General features: G+C 42.6%; 1 protein-coding gene across 1 annotated transcript in view; it reads left to right on the top strand.

The window, feature by feature from the left end:
* Positions 1-13,126: 13,126 nt before the first annotated feature.
* The window catches only part of TECRL (trans-2,3-enoyl-CoA reductase-like), a 57,794-nt gene continuing 51,849 nt past the window's right edge, over positions 13,127-19,071 (top strand). The window contains exon 1 of the mRNA XM_009705634.1: positions 13,127-13,401. Within this exon, the coding sequence (XP_009703936.1) occupies positions 13,168-13,401 (234 nt within the window). The 5' untranslated portion in view covers positions 13,127-13,167. The remainder of the gene's footprint in view (positions 13,402-19,071) is intronic.

The raw sequence follows: 19,071 nt of genomic DNA, 5'->3' as shown, positions 1-19,071 counted from the left end.
CGTGAACGTGCACTGCTCTGAGAATGGGGCCGTAACTTATCTGAAGTCCAGTGGGAAGCCGGTGCTACTGGAAGGCTTTCTGTAGCTGAAATCTAAGGTGCAGTTTCCGATTACCTACAGCTTGACCTGATCCCTGCCTGCCTTTTCTGAGAAGTCTGCTAATCTCAAAATTTAGGCCATGCAGCGACTAAAGCGGATCAGAAAGCAGAGCTTTCATTCCTTGCAAGTTTCTGATGGTGGACATCTAGGTGGCTATTCAGAGAGCCCAACCCTAGGCATGCAACTCCACAGAAAAGGGAGTGGTTTTTTTCCCAGGCCTGATTTAGGTGCCTTGATTTACCTTCTGTCCACTGACTATGTATGTAGGAAAGGTACAAATAGCGGTTTCCTGCGCTGGATGGTGTGAATAGCCGTATTGTATTCATTTCTAGGCTAAAATCATCTGAATGAGACAATAACTAAACTGAAATCTCTCTAAACCTTTTATCCCATAAAATGTTACCATCTTTTTTAGGTTTCAAAATATTTCATTTTTTAAGTGCTTCGTTCAGATACTTTTAATCAAGGACACAAATGTGCTGGTGTTATTCAACCAAAACCAATTTTCTTCTGGCTGCTGCAAAGACTTTCATTTCGGTTTGTGTTGCCTCTGAGCTCAGCCTCCAGGTCACTCTCCACGGACCCCCCGAGGCCTTCAGTTTTTGGGAAGCTCCCTCTGGCCAAATGCCCAGTCCACGCTAGTGCACTTGCTGTGATTTTCAAAATTCTGCCCAGATGGTCTCTTCCTCTGGAATAGTTGCGATGCTCAATCTCCCATTTTCCTCAGGGGAAAAATATATAATTTAATTTGTGGGTTTCAGTAGTCTTCCTAATGACTTTCTGCTTGTTCTGTTGTTTCTAAGTAGTTACAGATACTTCACTGGCACTTTTATATTGTCCTGTATTGTTTCCACCAGTTGTTGGATTTCAGGAGGGAATGTAAACTGTACTTCAGCTTCTTTGAGACAAAGCTGACAGAGCTATTGAAAATGAGGCACAAGCTGCCGCTGAAGATTTTGCCTTTTTGGGTGGCATTTTGCAAGAGAGAGGTGAAAAAGTATTATCCATGTGAGAAACTACTGATACCGAAATGCTTGTCTCTCAAAGTCTAAAGAGCATCAAGTAGGAAACCATTAACTTTTGGCTCAGAACTTGCCCTTCAGCAATACACAGAACATTATTAAAACAACCTTTTAAGGATTTTGCTGGTGAAGATGTCTGACTACTTCTTTATCACCATCTCAGCAGTGCTAACCTAAGGCACAGGCCCGAGGAGCTCAGCCCGTCTCCTGCTCCAAGAGGTTCACAGGTCTTGGCAATGCGTCCAGCCCGCGCGTCAGCTGCAACGGGGACCTGCTGAGCTGTGTGTGTGTCATTCCCGGGGCCTCTGCTGTTCTTAAAAGAACCTCTCACTTTGTTTAGGAGTCTTTTAAAAATGCGTGCTGCAGTAGTTAGTGGATAGTAACAAAAATGGTAAAGGCAGACCAAGCGGAAATTATTTCATCCTTACCTTCTGGTAAGTTGTGCAAAAGCAAGATAGAAGATTGTGATGTTTCTGTTGTGACAGATTCTTTTTTACCCTTGAGTGCTACAGCTAGCTGAAAACAGAAATGTTTTCCGGGGGAAACTTCAAGAGAAACTTCCTTTTTGGCCCTATTCATTAAAGCTGTATTTTTATTCTGGCTGAAGAACCAAGTATTCAAGTTTAAATGAGTGTTAGTCTGCTAAGGGAGTGCTCTGAAAGAAATATTTCGAGGTGGAGTTTGTGGTTCCCTCTAGGTAGGTAGTCCTGTGCTTAGCTTACAACGAGCTGAGACCAGTGGTCGGTCTGCTTTGCTCTAAATGCTGTGAATTCAGAGAAAAGCTGTGAATTCAAATGTGGGTTAAAAACCCGAGGCTTTCCAATATGTCCAGGGTTTTTTTGTCACTAAAACTGTATAGACCAACAGTTCACATCATTGCAACTGGGTGCTCTAATAGCTAAACCTACAAAGAAAAACTGCACCAGACAGTGATCAAGTCTCTTTAGTAGTTATTTACCATGTCTGTTCTTGGCTGTTGTGATTTTGCATGCAAAATCAGCTTTTTCTGAGAACAAACTCAAACTCTCCGTTCCTCCGTATTAACAGCAGCAACAGCAAAGCAGGTTCTTTATCCGTAGCCAGTTCCTCTTGGGGCTGACATAACGCCAAGCGCTCTGGCACCAAGACCGCTAAATCGGATGGACTCGGATGCAGCATCTGTGGTGCTGGTACGCGGTTTGCTCTCAGTGGAAAGTCGCAGCCAAAAGCAGTTGGAGCAGGGTCTTTTGTATGGCAGTGATGACCACGGTTGTCTGCAGCTCTGGAGAGAGAGAAAAAGAGACAGAGGCTGTGAAGGTAGAGTGTGGCTGTCACGCATGCACGGCGAGTAACCGTGGTCAACTCACACCTCCCACGATAGAGCAGAACACAAGGATTACGTCTAAGTACATCTGCAGCAGTACGTGCTTTGCCAAATGTCTGACAGCGTGAGGTGCTGGGCATATGGAAAAGGAGGTGATGGTCACGAAAGAAAAAAAGCAAAGCTATATACCTCATTGCTTTTCAGACAGGAGACAGGAGCAATTATTTATTAAGGCTGTGTAGGATGTCTAGCAACCTGGCTGATGGGGATGGGACCTTTCAAATACAGGCATTCTCCAGTCTCCTGCTGTATGATAGTGCAGGTAAGCCAGGGTTCTTGGAGAGTTTCCCCAATTTGTAAAAAAAAAAAAGAATGTATGTGTCTCATCAGCTTGTGGGACTAGCGATAACTGCATCAAGTCCTGCTAGGCAGCTGTGGATTTTCCCTTTCCACTGGTAAAGCTCTAGCCCTGGAAGATTGCAGTTGTGATGCTGAATCTTCATTTCACCCTTAAAAATGAGCAGCACCTTCAGCCTTTTAGAGTACTTCCTACAGCTGGGTGCAGAGGGAGGACATTGTTTCTACCCAGGGCCTTTATTTTACAGCATTTTTGAAGCTGTCTGTGGATCCGAGTTGCTTTCTGCAACAAGAAGTCCTGGTGAAGCCTGCCGATACCTTACCTGTTACCCTCCAGTGCGGCTTCCCAGACTGTCAAATGTCAGGGCTCTCCTAGTTACATCTATCTGTATGACCTTGCCCCCAGGATGGCTATGGGAATTGCAGGCATGCTTTATGGAGACAGTTGTAAGCCTACCAACAGCATCAGCTTTTTTTTCTTTTTTTTTTAAAGCAAAGATAATTCTGACAGCTGGATGTAACCGCACGGCGGTTGTCCTGACACTGTTTGCAAGCTGGTCACAGTCATTCCTGACTAGGAACTGTTAAACTGGAACTCAGACTCCAGAGGTGTGGAGTGACACGCTGTTGTCCTCATGTGTCAAGCAACAAGTGCTGTCTTTTGGCAGCCTGAGCTTACATATCGGTTCCTGTCAAGGTTTTAGCGTCTACTATGGCAACCGTCTGCTTTGGCTTTGCTTGTCCTCAGAGCCAAACTACTTACCGCTGAGTTGTCACATCCTAACTAATAAAAGCAGCAAGCCTCGATCCTTTCCGATTTGCTACAGGACAAGGGAAGTCTGTGCATTGCAAACTTCACACAAATTAGTGCGCTCTTCCCTGCCAACTGTGTGCTGCAAAAGCAAATTTTTTACGTTAAAATGCTTCTTTGCCAATGTTGGTGTGATAAAACAAAGCAGGAATAAATTGGGATGTGCCAGCAACAGAGAGCCAGGTGGAAAACGCTTTCTTCACTAGGAATAGAAGTGTTCCACAAGAAGCCACAAAAGCATTTCTGGAGCTAATGGTACCATTTTTCCTTGGAGCTCAAGTTTAAAACCCTGTTCTTCTCAACTTGCCCAGGTTGCTGTGTGGTAGAGTACCATTACACAGACGAAATGCACACTTGTTGGGGCCTCCGCTTCTTTCTGGTGATTAACAATGGAAGCGAGGGGAGGCCTGGAGCTCACCCGGGCTCCATCCTCTCGTGTGCGGCAGGACATACTGAGATCATCGACTTTATTTACGTCTCTGGGCAGCTCGCTTCCCCTACAGGTCAGTTCTACTTTCTCCTCAGAGTACAAACTTGTGGCATGGAGCATGAGAGCACAGACCTGATCCTAAAAGGGACCCAAGTGCTCCCAGACTCTGCTCTGAGGCAGGTGGGCCCTGGTGAAGGAACTCGGAGTCCAGTGGTGAGCTACCAGGGCACCCTGTGCCTTGTGTAGGGGAGCAGGTGTTGTAGCATGGGGTACGTATCTGGATCTCGTCCTCTGAAGTTACACAGGGACTCAAGGGTTTCATCTGCTGGGTGTTCTCGAAGAAGAGAGAGGTAGTCAGGAGGCAGGTCTTTCTGTGCCTGGTTTCTGAAGCCTTAGCATGAGCGAAAGGACCAGGTTGCTCAACTAGCTTGCAAGAGAGCCGGCTCTGACGATTCAGCATGGCTACTACGGTGGAGTTACTACTCACTGTGGTTCTGTCGGTATCCTCCAGTCTGGCTGGATTTCCTGAAAAAAGGCAGGTTTTATTTCAGGGTATGTGGCGGCTCCAGGTGCTGTGAGGATGGCAGGTTTGATGAGGCGGTAATCTTGAGCGTGCGATCCTGCTAAATTAGAGGTAGTTAAGTCAGTGACATTTTCACCTCAACCTGCTGCAGGCAGAACTGCCCAGCTGAGCACTGCTTCCCATGCTGGACCAAGCCCCAGCCCTCACAGAACAATGAGCTGATCTCAGGTGAGACTTCTTTCTCCTCCTGCAGTATAAGTAAAGTGGGTTTCTTATCGTGCCTTAAATATGACAGATCTCCTGCAGTGTTTTAAACAACGCCAGTGAGGGATTCCCAATCTCTGACGCAGCCTTGGCAGAAATAATGGTCGAAACAGGAGACAGAAGGCACTAACTAGCCCAGGACAATACCCACAGTGGGGTAGGGTCACTTCTTCGTCGGGGGCATTACTGAGAACGGTAGTAGTCTGGGGGCAGATGATTTATCTGTATAGGCAGAAGAATCTAAACAGGAGAAAGAATGAGGAAAAAAAAACCCAGAGTATTTCAATCTGACGAGCATGCTTTGTTTTTTAATTTTGCTGCATGGAAACATTTTTCCAAACATTTCGAGCTTGAAAAAAAATGGCACCAAACAACAGCTGTGCTGAAATAAATAAAATCCTCTTTTGTTCACTTGTCTACTTCCAAGGTTTCATGAATTCGGCTGTTTCTCAAATTCATTCTGCTTTGAGAGAAAAATGTCACAAGAATATTTTTTAGTCACAAAATGAATGTAAGAAAAGACGGATCATTTTTCTTTTAGCTCAAGAATAATTTTTGGGCTGAGCCTGAATATTAAAAATGTCATACTAAATGGCAACTTTTCTGAAAACTTGAAAATCTGTGAAAGAAGGAGGTTATGCTGACAGATGTTTCAGAAACCTAATTAATGAAGCCTTGAAATGAAAAAAGACTGAGAGCAATTTGGCTGCTTGTATGAGAAGAAATAACACATAAGATTTCAAAAGTAATAAAAGACCAATCACCCCAAGAACTTCAGACCAAAAGCAAGGATTGTAAAACAAGAGTTGGGTTTCTTTTTGTCATTGTAAACTTTTTAAACCTGTCTCTGCATAGAACTGTCTGAAAGACCACAATTGTGTGTTTGAGAATTACTGAGGTTTCAGGATTTTTATATGTTCTACATTAGGAAACGAAACCTTTTGAATATTTTTATGTTGGAATAGCTCCTTTAGGAATCTGTAGGTGTTCTAGTCATGGCTATTCTTCCCTCCTACCGGTCCGAAATTATTAGAGAGACTAGATTGTTCTGACCCTCAAAATCTTTTCATCCAAACGAGTAAATCTTTTTAAGCGCTTCAGCGTCAATGAAAATTGCATATTCGAACAACATTTTGTTTTCCTGAAACTATTCCAGGTGACTGCAACTTCATCTTGCAAGTAATAGTTTTGCACAAAAGAAAGATGCATTTAATCTCGGCTGTAAGGGCATGGATTTGCCTGTTCTGTACTGCTGCCGTTTGTGAAAAATGGCTTTGCCTTACTGTATTTCTTTTCATCATCCTTCCTCAGTGGCTGATCAGCTTCCGATAATGTGGTCACTCGATCTTACCTTGTGAAATTACAATCCATTATCTCGTCAGGGTATGTTCTTGGAGGGGGATTAAAAAAAATGCTGTCAGTAATACATATACTCAGCTGAAATTAAGTGAGGACACGAAGTAAGCTTACACTGCTGCAAAGTACAGGGTATCAGCACCTGCCCTTCATTAATCTGCTCAGTCCTCTCTCTTTACGCTGGGAAGTGGCATGGTAACATAAAGCCACAATGAAATACAGGGAAACTTTCTGTCTGTCCATGCTTTGAGGACTCCCACCCACCTAGATGCTGTCTTCTTGGCTGGTGGGCATGACTATGGCTGCTGAGATTGCCAGGGAGCTCATCACAGCCGCTTTCCTCAAGTAAGCGACGGCACGTTAGAGTGCACAAAGCCTCTTGTGAAATGCTGACATCGAGCCAAACATTTGGATGCAAGTTTCTAACCTTGGTTAATTGAGGTGCCATTTTAGTTGGCAGAATTGATGATGCAGTAAGGGGACTGCCACACCATATTAAGGCCGAGGTAAGGAAACAGTTGTCGCCATTGAAAGGCAAAGGCTGCTTAAGGAGATGCTAAAGGGTGAGTGTAATGCTGTAGGGGAAATTCTGCAGGTAAAGGTCAGTGAAATTTTCCCTCAAAGTACTCTTTGGAAGAGTTTGGGTGACATTTCTTCGTCTGCTTTCTAATACTGCTTTTTAATCTTTGTCTCAAAGAAACGATGGGGTACAAAGCACATTGTCTGTGTAAGGACTTAAACTGATCTCACTGTCTGCGAAGTGCCAAGACTGGCTTATAAATCATAGACTTTGTTTTTGGGGGAAAAAAAAAAAGTATCTTTGTTTCTAGACCTTTTAAGGTCAAGTTTTCAGACATTCCTGTATGTTTCTAAGGGCTACACATTTACCTAAGTGAACAAGAGTAACAAAATTTGTAAGTTAAAAAAAAAAAGACATTTCACATAGCATTTCACATAGTCACGTACATCCAAATGCCATGTATTTAGGGGAAAAGCCCATCACATGCCTCAAATAATGACAGTTAATAACATCAGGAGTAGCACAATTTGTACTGATTTAATTTAAACAAGAACTGAAAATTCCCAGCTGCACAACTGTAAATATGCTATTTGTTGTCAATAACATTAAAAGATTGATCTAGCAGGTCACCTACAAAGATTCCTTTGGGCCTCTTCATCACCACAGGCATCTCCTCAGGCTTCTTCTATGCTGCCGTCCAACAGCTGTCTTTTACAAGATATCCTGACCGTCATCACATCTGAGCTCTGCATCACACCGTACTTATTTTGGCAGAGAAGTAGGTGTGTGTTTGTGTGTGATGGGGTCGGGGGTGGAGGTTTCACTTTGTACTTCTTGTGGGTAGAATTACTGTGCCTCTCTGTTGGCTTTGCTTATTTCTCTTACGTCTCTTGTGGATACGGTAAAATAAGCGCCGGCTTTGGGTTTGATTTACACTGTGACTTTGCTTCTAATTGACACCACCCACACCAAAATTTAAAGTCAACATTTGCGGTTTTCAAAGCCAGAAGGATAAAGCCAGGCTACTAGAGTCAGATTTAAAACGGCTGGCAAAACTCCACCGCTGTGATGGTCAGTGGTCAAAACTTCTCCTGCGGGGACACGGCGGGCACCAGAAATCTCTGGGCCCTGCTTGCAAGCTGTTGCCTGGACTCTCCCTTCTCGCAGCCTCTGAAGGACGTGGCCGGAGGCTTGGGGCTTTTGGCCCCGTAACGTTTCCACGGCAGAGCTCCCGGGATCAGAAAGGCTGCCATCCTTTGCCGAGGAGCCCTGCCGGTACAGCTGAAGGGGAGGAACGTGGGTGTATGTCACTTTTGCCCTGTCCTTCAGCACTGATCAGGTCTAGTTGTGCCTTCAGCATCATTTAAAATAGCTTCAAGATTGCTTTGTGTTACAGAGTCAGTGCACTCCCCTGCTGTGCCTTTCTATCCTGTCCGTTACTTATTTGTTAAGAGATTTAGTTTCAAGAGAGAAAATTAAAGGACTCAAGCAGTTTTAGTAGTAACACTGCAGAGCTTCTTCTGAGTGGCTGCTTTTTGTGTATGCACATGTAGATGGGATGCTTTAAATTGATTTTGAGGCTGCTAAGGTTGGCATGTGTGGGCAACGAAATCCCAGAGGTTCATGCAGGGATTTTGTTGGTTGGTTGGTTTTCTTTTTTTTTCTTTTTTTTTTTTTTTAGCATGCAGCCTTTATAAACAGTATTTGGGAATACCAGTATCAAATTTCACATATTATACGCTGCAATCTTACATCTACGTTCTTCATTTCTAACAGCCGGGCTCACATGCTTCAATTTCTACTATGCTTCAGAAATGCATTCTAGTTGTTACTAATACGATACGGGTAACAGAATCAAACCAAATATTTGAAAGTATTAACCCCTAAAATAATCTGCTACACCTATTCCTAAACTCTCAGCCAGATGAAGCCAGGAGCCAGACAAACAAATGATTGTTGGTGTTTTTCCAAACGAGTACGTTATATCAGGTTCTTAAATCCTTCCTTGGAACAGCTCAGTAAAAAGAGACTGAAAGCACAGCTACGCTCCTGCCTGGCTCTGAAAACATTAAATCCAGGACTGAACCAGGGAGATGTGGAGCAGCGCGGGTTACATCAAGTGCAGTACCAGGCCATGGGCAAGGAACATTTTGGGTCGGACCTCCTTTAGCAAGGGCATCTCACTGCTTGTTTGCAACACAGTTGAGCACTTGGTCCCAGCGTCTCCTTCCCCAGCAAAATGAATGGCAGAATCTCCAAAAATGAGACCCTGAAGACCTTGGGAATCGGCTTTGCTTTCGGCTGCAGGACCCGCAGTACAGAACCCCCCACACTTTGGGCTCTGGACTCTTGTGTCTCGGGGGCATTGTTCAGTTCTTTGGTATCACAAAGCCGGTGGGAAAGGACTAACCCTGCTTCCACCAAGCATTCAAAGTGGGTGGGATAAAAAAGTGATGTGTGAGGGGCTGCTGACAAGCATCTGGACTGAGAGAGGTGACCCTCTGCTGCTGACTTAACAGTCGACGTTGTGCAGGCAGAAAGGAGATGAGCACTTCTCTGGGGAAGGAGGAGTACAAAACATGGCCAAAGATGAAAAGGGACTTCAGAAGCGCCTTAAGGCCCCAGCTGAGATCTTGTAAAATCCCTTTGTGCCAGGCTGTCTTGCAAAATGCACAGTGCAAGACAGCCCGACGCAGAGAAGGCATGTGGAATGGGAAGGGAAAAGCTGGAAAAAACCCCAATTCCCTAACACCTCTCAGGAAACCAGTGTCCTAAGTAGAAGCTGAATGCTAAGTCTTAGTCCCTGCCCAGCGCTTTGTTACCTGTTTTGTCATGCCCTGCACAGCTTGACGCTTGTTTCAAGATACTCTATTAGAAGGCTGCAAAAAATCCACGACAGGCGTTGCTTTTGTTGTGAAAATATCAGCAGTTTGGTTAACCAGAAATGACGGCCCTGCTGCGTGCGTCGGGGGCAGGCATTCCCTCCCTCCTGGAAAAAGTGCCTTTCAGAAGGATGACTTAACAAAATGCCTGCCCGTCTGCAAAACGGCTCCACGTCAGCCAAGTGCCAAGTGAGGAGAGGAGGTAGAGCGACAGATTGAGAAGAGTTATGCCCATCCTCATGGTCCCTCAAAAATACCGGCCCCTTATATGGCAGGAAATTCAGTGCGAGCTGAAGCTGTCAGAGATGATTTAATTCTTGCTGAGTGCTCTTTGACTCCTCTCAGAGTCCCAGAATGAAGCTGAGGTCAGGGACTCGCTGACTGCTGGCTCCTAGCCCTGCCACAGCTCTGGGAACAGCAGCTCGTACCCATGTAACGTGGATCAAGAAATCTCACGGTAGGACCCATCGCTTGTCCCTGTGTGCTGGGAGTCCCCATCTCCAGTGTCGGGGACTGAGATGAGGTACATATAACTGCACGGAAAGGGAAGATGTGCCTTTTAAAGAGTAATGTTTCCCTTCTATGTGCACTTCTACAAAGAATGGCCTGAATTACTTCAGATCGAGCCAGAACATCCAAACCCATTGATGACATTTCAAGCAAGTGCAGCACTTGTCACATGAATGGCAAAATCTCCATTGCTTTTATGCATCTCCCTTTTAGAGCCGAGGTTATCAGTGGTGTAACTCTATCCCTGATTATTTTTGGTAGAGTAGCTCTCACCCGCCTTATATGCAAGTAATACGTTTGCTGTAGACGTGGTGCTACCGTCTAATCCCGTAATTCAATGCAGAGAGAAAAGGGCCAGTCACCTTCAGAGAAGCCCTGCTAGTTTGTGTCTGCAAAGTATTTGGCTCTGCAAAGATTGTTGTTTATCAAAATATTGAAATTGCATATGATTAGCTTAGATTGGAAAAATAATAATTGCTTAGATTGACAAAAATAATAAAACATTTTTGTAAGTATTTTTCCTGGAATTGGTTCAGGTATTCAAGTGTTCATTGGTCAGTAATAAAATTCTGATCATTTAAATGGCTGCAGTAAATCAAAAGCTTTTTTTCAGAAGCAGCAGCTCAGATGTTATTATTTTAAATAATGTTATAAATATACCCACAGCAATGACTGCAACACCAGTTCCTTATATACACAGAAATTAGCTATGATGATCAATATTATTCTTTATTACTTTTGAATTGAAATAAATTTAGTAATATATTAATGTATGCTATTACAGCTCACCGATTCATAGATTTTATGGCTAAAAGGAGATACTCTATCCGTTCGTCTCATCTCTTGTACAGCAGTTGACACAGTTTCCTTGCAGTCGTCTGTTCCAAGAAGTCTATCTCACACTTGGGATTTAGGCCCTGCGTGTTCTGCGGTCTTTACCTGCCTGGTTCTAGCAAGTCCCTTACAGTCAGCCAATAATCTGTCACTCTCCGTGTTCTGACTAGCTTGTACCAAAATTTCTGTTTGCTATATTGACTCCACCAAGGTGGTGGTTCCTTGCACACCTTTCATCTCAACTTGGAGACAAGTGTCCTTCTTCAATCACAATATTACCTTGTTCAAGTCTAACAATTTTTTCTTTAGATGCTGACTTGTTTTGCATCAATGGCAAGACACTAGCTGATTTCGGTATAGCCAAAATTTAATCCTTATTTATATTAGGTGAGTAATATTGTTATACATCTGTATTCCCACAGTGAGGGTTTTCCACTAACAAAGTCGGTGAAGGTATTCAAAGGCTGCACGACTGCATCAACGAGCAACAGGGACTTTTCTCTCGGACCTTAGCTACACAGAATTTTGCCACAGCATAAAGCATCCCAGTTACGAGTTGGGCTTAGCCTTTTTAGTCAGAACAACTGGCTAAAGAATCATAAATAAATTAGACTAGCTCTTGGTATTGCAAGTATTTTGTTGTTTCAAATGCCCAGTCCTGTTACCACTGAGCTCAGACCTCTTTATGAGTTCAGCCCCTACTAATTCATTTTCCTTCTCCTATGTCTTTTCCATATGTCTGCAAGTGGGACACGTTTCATGTACGCAGTCTTGATTCTCCAGAACTTAAGCACATATACAACTTGATGTAGCACGGATTATTCCATCAACAGCAACTAGATAACTCATACACATGAAGATGAGAATATCTGTGAATATTAGCAGGAGAGGAGCTTTTGTTTGGAAATTGCCTTCCTTTGGGGGTCCCTCTCACTCTCATTTTTAATTCTTGCAACAACTTATCAATTCGTTTCTCCGTTATTTCATAGAGCTTCTTGTCATGTGTCACTAGACAAGACGTGGTGACCATTAAATCTTCTGCGAGGTATAGCAGAATCAAAAAAAGAGACTTCTGTTCCCGCCCTGCCTCGCAGAGTGGTCACTTTTATCTTGTGGAAGGTTTTTTTTCACTTAATTAAATTTCCTTGGTGTAACAAACCTACACAATTTTTGTAATAGTGACTGTATTTTCCCTGAGGTTTTACCATGTAGAAATGTATTCAGAACTTACTCTGTGCCTCCACTGGAAAGAGCTGTCTGCAGAAATCCCTGGTGGTCCTCTAACCCTGTAATCCCAGGCAGCCCAGGGAAATTCAGGGAGAATCTCAGGATGCAAAAGTGCTGCTGGTTGTATTAAATCCTAGAAAAAAGTCATACAAGGAAAAATGAAGTTTAAACACAGCTTGGGGAAGCTCTTTTAGAGAAAATTTGTTTTTTGAAGTCGTCCTTATTTTTACCACTAAGGCTACTTTTGTTTTGCTGCAGACTTACATTGTGAAAATTAATTGTCAGGAAAGAATAAGAAAACAGTAAAATGATCTAAGGTCTGAATTAGTGCCTTTACGGTTATAATTTCCTTTCGTTCCTTTGAGTTTCCCTGGCAGAGCTGCAAGGAAAGCTCTACCCCATTAAATAACAGAGAGAGTCCATAGTACCAAATACAAGCAGGTATGAGATCGTCTCTATATTTGTAAAAAAACCCTGAATTTTGCTGATAAACTCCTGGCATTTTGTTAGTTAATATTTCTAGAATAGACGACATCTGACAAAATTTTGTAGATACATGCTAAGGGTGCATACACACACACGTATATAGCATATATATACACACACACATACCTATACATATGCGTATATGTGGACACTTTTAAACATCTGTCTCAGCAGATAACTGTGGAATTTTGCTGCATTCATTCCTGATTCCTTTGAGGCTCTGGAATTTCAGGATCTGACGACTTCTAATAGGGAACCTCTAGATGTGTTGTTTCAAATGCTGGTTTAAATAAAAAGAAGGTAAAAAAAAAAAAAAAAAAAAAAAAGATACAGCACATCACGATAGCAGGTTAAATATAACCATGGATTACAGAGCCATTGTTTTCACTCCTGCTAAATAAGACAGTACTCTTAAAATGGAACGCCACTTGACCTTTCGTGTCTCATCAGTCTGTGGTTGTATTTAAGTGATGCAGGGAGGAAACATTTTCCCCCTGGAGCTGTCCCCTGTTGAGATGACGGTCGCTACTGCTGGGTCACACCATGCACAGGAGGCAGAAACCCAGCACACCAGAACGCAAGAGAGACCTTGCCGCTCATGGAGGAGCTCTGTCCATGTCCCACAATGGCACACGCTCTTTTTTCAACTTCTCGCAGCTTGTCCTCTCCGCTGGCCATCTCAGATCGCCACCGGTGCTCAAACATTCAAAAGTCACTTACTTTGAAGTGGAAATTCTTGACGTGCAAAGCAAGAAGCAGATCTGCATCGTGGACAAGGTGAGCGTATTGTTCCAGCACGCTGGGGATGTGCCTGGTTCACACGGTGCCAGTCCTGGGGCTCTGTTTTCGCTCTGTTGTCATCTTGTTCTGTAATAGAAATACTTTCAGTCTTTTCTCTGAGAGATACTCAGAACTTCTCGTTAGTCACAATCCTTGACTGTTTTTCTCCAGGTTTTTTTACAAATAATCCAGCACTGGTTCCTTTTAGACCTCCTGGCCGCTCTGTGGACTTCAGATATGTCCTTCTTGACACTTAGATGACAGTATTTATTTCAGAGCGTGATACTTAAACATCTACTTCAGAATGGATATTCAGTTTTAATACATTTGTGAAGCTTCGCATCTCTGCGATGCTGTGGGTTCTTGTTAGTATCTAAATGTACTCAGCTACTGATCAGATTGGGCAGGAACCTGGCAATTGTTAAAATTTTTTATTTTTGAAACAGAGGGTCTTAGCTAAAAGAGGTACTTTTTTTAAAAAAAAAATAATAATGTGAGTCCAAAAATATAAACTACAGTCAAATTGTATAAGTAGGATGAGAGGACTGGGTAGGAAGGAAGTTTACAACACAGTAAACAACAGCTGAAAAAAATGCTTCATAAATATTTTCATCATAGTTTTTGTGATTCATTGTCCCTCAGCAGAAGAGCTGGTCTCTTGCGTGCCGTGAAAATGGGAATCCTAATCTATTTAGACTGTAGGATTTTTCAGTAACATAGCAGAGTTTTGAGACCTACTGTTTTGCTAGAAGAAAAAAAAAAACAAAAATAAAAAATTCCCTTATCCTCACTGGCAACAGCTGGAACCGGTGGATAAGTTTGCTTCAAATGTTTAATTTAATGCCTTTGAAATATGCAGGGTGGAATACTACCAGATTTCTAGTGTTCTTGATCGTTTGAAGGGTGTTTTTGCAATTTGTATGCCTAGTTAAAGGGAAATGTCTCATTTGTTCATTCTTAATGGGGCAAAATATTTTTTTGAGATTTTTCTTAATCTAGCCAAAGGAGAAACACATACAAAATGGTCAAATAAATATGATGACTATTAATACCAGTTCCAATGATAGTGTTTGCATTATTTGATTTATTGAGTGATATTTATGCAGTTACTAAAAAGGTTATCTAAATACTATACCGAATAAGGTTTTGATCCAAAAAAGACCAAGTCTGTTTCTTATCTTAAGCTTTCTTACAGTGTCATTAAAAGAAATATATTAACACAAACAGAATGAGGCAAAGAGCCACATTTCAGGAATCCTTCCATGATGCATGGAAGAACTGTAGTCTGCCGGGACAATAGCAGACCTGCGTTTCCATCTCTATTCTGAATTTTGGTGAGCCTGAACCTTTTCTACACCTTCTCCAAACCATAGACTCTGCCCCTGTAGCGGTGGAAAGAGCGTTACGAGTGGTGATTGCAAAGTGCTCTCTATATAGAGGTAAAATCCACACAGAGGGGCAGTACAACTGTAAATTCAAAGTGTCTGCTCAGGAGTCTATGTTCCATTTACATGGCTATGGCCAGCAGCATAGACCTTTTTAAATTTTTTTTATCTTTTTTTTTTGGCACAGTACCAAGGGGTTGGTGCAAGTGCGGTACAAGGCTGAGATTTCCAAGACTGCCTAAAGAATTTGGATTTTGAATGCACATTCACCTGTCTAAATCCCTTAATTTGCTGTGATAATCCCTTCCTAAGGCAAGCCTGAAAGTACAGAAGTTGAGTTCCTTCCTTCTGTGAACACTTGTCAGTATTGGTGAACTTCATTTCAGTTGGTTATTAGAGCAAACAAGAGACCATTTTACTGGATTACGCATAATCTTCTGCTTAATTAAATATAACATTGATACAGACCCAACATGACACCTCTAATGCCTGTTTTCTGTTTGTAAGATAATTACGATTAGCTTCATTTCTCAGGGTTGCATGTAATTATTACTTGTCAGGATTTATAATAGGAGAGAATAGGAACCATAGATTTTAAACTGTGTGTATTTACACACTTATTGCATATCGTTAGTAGCTCAGACTATTATGATTTAGCAAATAGATTTGTAATATTCTCAAACTAATAAATCTAAAGGGACAAACTATATTATAATAGCAGAGACAAGACCCCTTTCTTTCTCCACCTAATAGAAACTCAGGCAGAGCGATTAGATGATTAATGCTATGTGATTAAATACCAGTGAGTGCTTCCAGAGGGTGAGTTTCTATGAGGCCTTTGCATATGCATGTGACTCCTATGCAGATTAGTGGGAGCTCTGTAAAGTCTGCAAAACGATGATACGTCCAAGTAGTTTTGGTATTTAGAAAGAAAAGATGTCTTGTGCTCAATGCTGTGTCAGGGATTTAGAAGAGGTGCGTTCGGCTCTGTGATTTCCTGCAATCAATTGACATCAATAAGCTTTGGATCCAGCATAAGCAACTGTGAATTAATTCTCCATCTGTAAAATGAAATAACATTATTTCCTTTGGCTTTCGTACCCATCTTATACTTTGGGGAAGGATCAGTCACTTATATTAAGTGAACTGAGTGGTTACTAGTAAGGTCTCGATCGTCTTTAAGATTGGCTTAAAGGATCAGAATAAATACATACTTGCCTGGGTTTTAAGTCTGTAAGATACATTCACATCCTACTGCAGGCTTTTCCACAGTCAGGAAGGGCAGGAAAAAAGTACTGAAAGAAAGTAGAAAATGAAAACCCCAGACATTTTGTCCCACAGTCATCCCCCCCGCCCGGAGCTGGGTCTTGAAGAAAAATACCTCATCTTGCAAAATTTGAAGTAAATTCACAAGAGTCAGCAACACCGGCAGTTCATTTTGCACATGCATACTTTGAACAGAAAATTCTTTATAGGAGTATTGTTTCTTTTATTTGATATTGTCACCCTGCTCTGGGGACTTTCTCTGCTATGGATATGACATTATGCAAGTAGTTTGCTGCACATGTGCTTTTCCAGTGATTTACTTAAAGAATTTAAAAGAGAAATAACAGCGGCGTGAGATCTTTTTCCCCAGGTTTGCTCTAGGTACAGAAATTAATTCTGAGATAAGATGTCCTGGAGAAGAGGTTTCAGATTTTGGAGACGAGGAGAGAAGGGAGGAAACACAAAGCTATCTCAATTTTTTTTTTCCAGTTATTCTACAAAGTGTCCCCAAACCATTTCTGGCAGGACAGGAGGCACTAGTGATTTCTAGACAAAAAGGGGCTACCTTTGTCAGTTGGAAAAAGGCTTCAAAAAGGAGTTAGTAGAGAAAACTAATTTAAACCTAGGCTCCAACCCCATCCATCTGTCCTTAAAAGCAGCAGAGAAATGCTCAGTGGAGCGGTACACAAATGCTCCGCTATGGATTTCTCAGAAGAGAAAGGTGTTTACCCAAGTAGGCAAAGGTCGTACAAGAGCTGGTAGCTGAAAGTCACAATTAGGCAAATTTAGCCAAGAAATTTGGCCTATATTTTGGCAGTCAATCAAGGGGAGATAACGAACAGTTGGGCATCTTGTGTGTGAATCTTCAGTCTCTTCAACGTGCAAATCGATCCTGCGGTTTTTTTTAAAAGATGTTCTGTAGTTGAAACATGGGTCGTACAGGTTTCTTGCTCAAGGATGGAAAGAAGTATTCAGCAAGGAATAAGTCTCTTCTTTGGCCAGTGTAAAGCAGCAGGTGAACCTAGACGATCACAAGTCCCCTTTTTCCTCACAATTTATTAATTTCTATGGATGAAATTGCTGTCTGTCTGTAAAGAGGAGAGGGTACGTAATTAGTGATTTCTCGTTAGAAATATTTTCAATGAAAAAGAGTCCCAAAATGTCTAAGGATCTTGGTTCTCATATTACTTCCAAAAAGCTATAGAAAACAACAGAACACGCGAAATTCATCAAGTCTTAAAAATGAAAGAAAATAACTCCTTTTTGTATTTTTTAACAAATAATCCACATTTTTCATCGTCAGCCACAACTTATGAAAAATACATAGCTATTCAAAAACTGTTTTACTTCTACATTATTCCAAAAGCCTGACGTAGGTTAGTTTTAAAGTTATCAATGTGCAGTGATTTGATTTATAAATGCTGTTAAGGCAGCTCATAACCGTTTCTGTTATAGCATTCATTGTATAATACTTTTTTCTTCAAATTAACTTGTAGTAAAATGTATTTTCCCACAAACATAGTGCAATGTATTTAATTTTGCATGAGTCGCTTTTAAGGCAGAAAGTGTTACACAATATAGTTTTTACAGAATAAATCACCTTTGGGGAAACCAGCAGAGAAAGCATTTTCCCATCAAAAGCCTCAAAGCTCAGTAGTTTCTTGCTATATGATTTTGCAAGTTAAGCTATAAGCAGAGGTGCAAACTCAGGATTTGGCTGCCACGCAGTGGCCCTCCCTTCCAGGTCCCACCCTACCCAATACATCCTCATTACCCACCACCACCCTTCCCATCCTTTGATATAATACACAGGTATTATATACACAGGTGTACCCTTAGTCTATGGACCACCCCTGTGAAATGTCTGCAAAATGTCCATAAACGTCCACAAAATGTCCACTGAGTTCATTTAGTCTACGACTTTGGGCTCCATCTGTGATGGTGGTCACTCAGGATGGGAGAGCTGGTGTGTTGCCTGGAGTTATTGGGCACCAAAGCCAGCTCAGAGCGGGTCACTGCAGCACTTGCACTGCTGCTTCTAAGTCTTGTCCTCCACTGGTTCAGGTGGTTCCTATAATTCCTATAACACGCAACTGAGATCATGGGTTACGACAATTTGAAGCTCTTTCCATTACAATCTCCACCTCTGTTCCCTTTGGACCAGACCACCGGGTTTAACATTGCGTTGAACTCTTCCCCGTGCCCCTGCTCTGGCTTGGACTTATCCCCAGCCTGCAGTCCCTTAGGGGAGTACCTGCTCCAAGTGGAGCCTTGTCCATGGGCCACACTCTCTTCAGGGGTGTACCTGCTGCAGCACAGACTTATCCACAGCCACAGTCGCTTTGAGGTACATCTGCTCCAGCATGACCTAACCCACAGCCACGGCCTTTTAGAAGTAAACCTGCTCCAACATGTCCTTACACCCATGGCTGCAGTCCCTCTGGGGGTGTAACTGCTCTGTTGTGGGCTTATCCATGACCACATGCTTTGAGATGCTCCAGCATGACCTCACGTACAGCCACTGATGCTTCAAGGTGTATCTGCTCCAGTGTGGACTTATCCACAGCCACAGATGCTTTGAGATGTACTTTCTCCAGCATGGACTTACCCTTGGGCCACAATCCCTTCAGAGGTATACCTGCTGCGGCACAGACATAACCACGGTCACAGATGCTTCAGGGTGTCCTACTCCCACGTAGAGTCATCCACAGGTCACAGTCCTTTCAACTTGAGTTCCCACTGGATTTCCAGCCTGTCCAGTACAGCAGCGATGCCTTGGCCATCTGCCAGCCCAGGCCCATCGCCATTGCTGGGATCAAACTGTTCCCAGGCACAGCAGAGTAAGATGCTCAGCAGTACAGCGAGCAGCGAAGGCAAAAAGCAGCCACTAATGAGCACCAGACTAACACACAGTGAGGCAAGCAAGCCCCACGGCAAGCACAGGAGCCTGCCGATTAATAGCTAGACAACAATAACAGCTATAAATTCGATCTAGCACATTCCAATCACACTTGTC

This window comes from Cariama cristata, unplaced genomic scaffold (assembly GCF_000690535.1).
Source record: "Cariama cristata isolate BGI_N322 unplaced genomic scaffold, ASM69053v1 scaffold9598, whole genome shotgun sequence".
Classification (NCBI taxonomy): domain Eukaryota; kingdom Metazoa; phylum Chordata; class Aves; order Cariamiformes; family Cariamidae; genus Cariama; species Cariama cristata.
The sequence above is the reverse complement of the archived record's forward strand: the minus strand, read 5'-3'. Positions and strand labels throughout refer to the sequence as shown.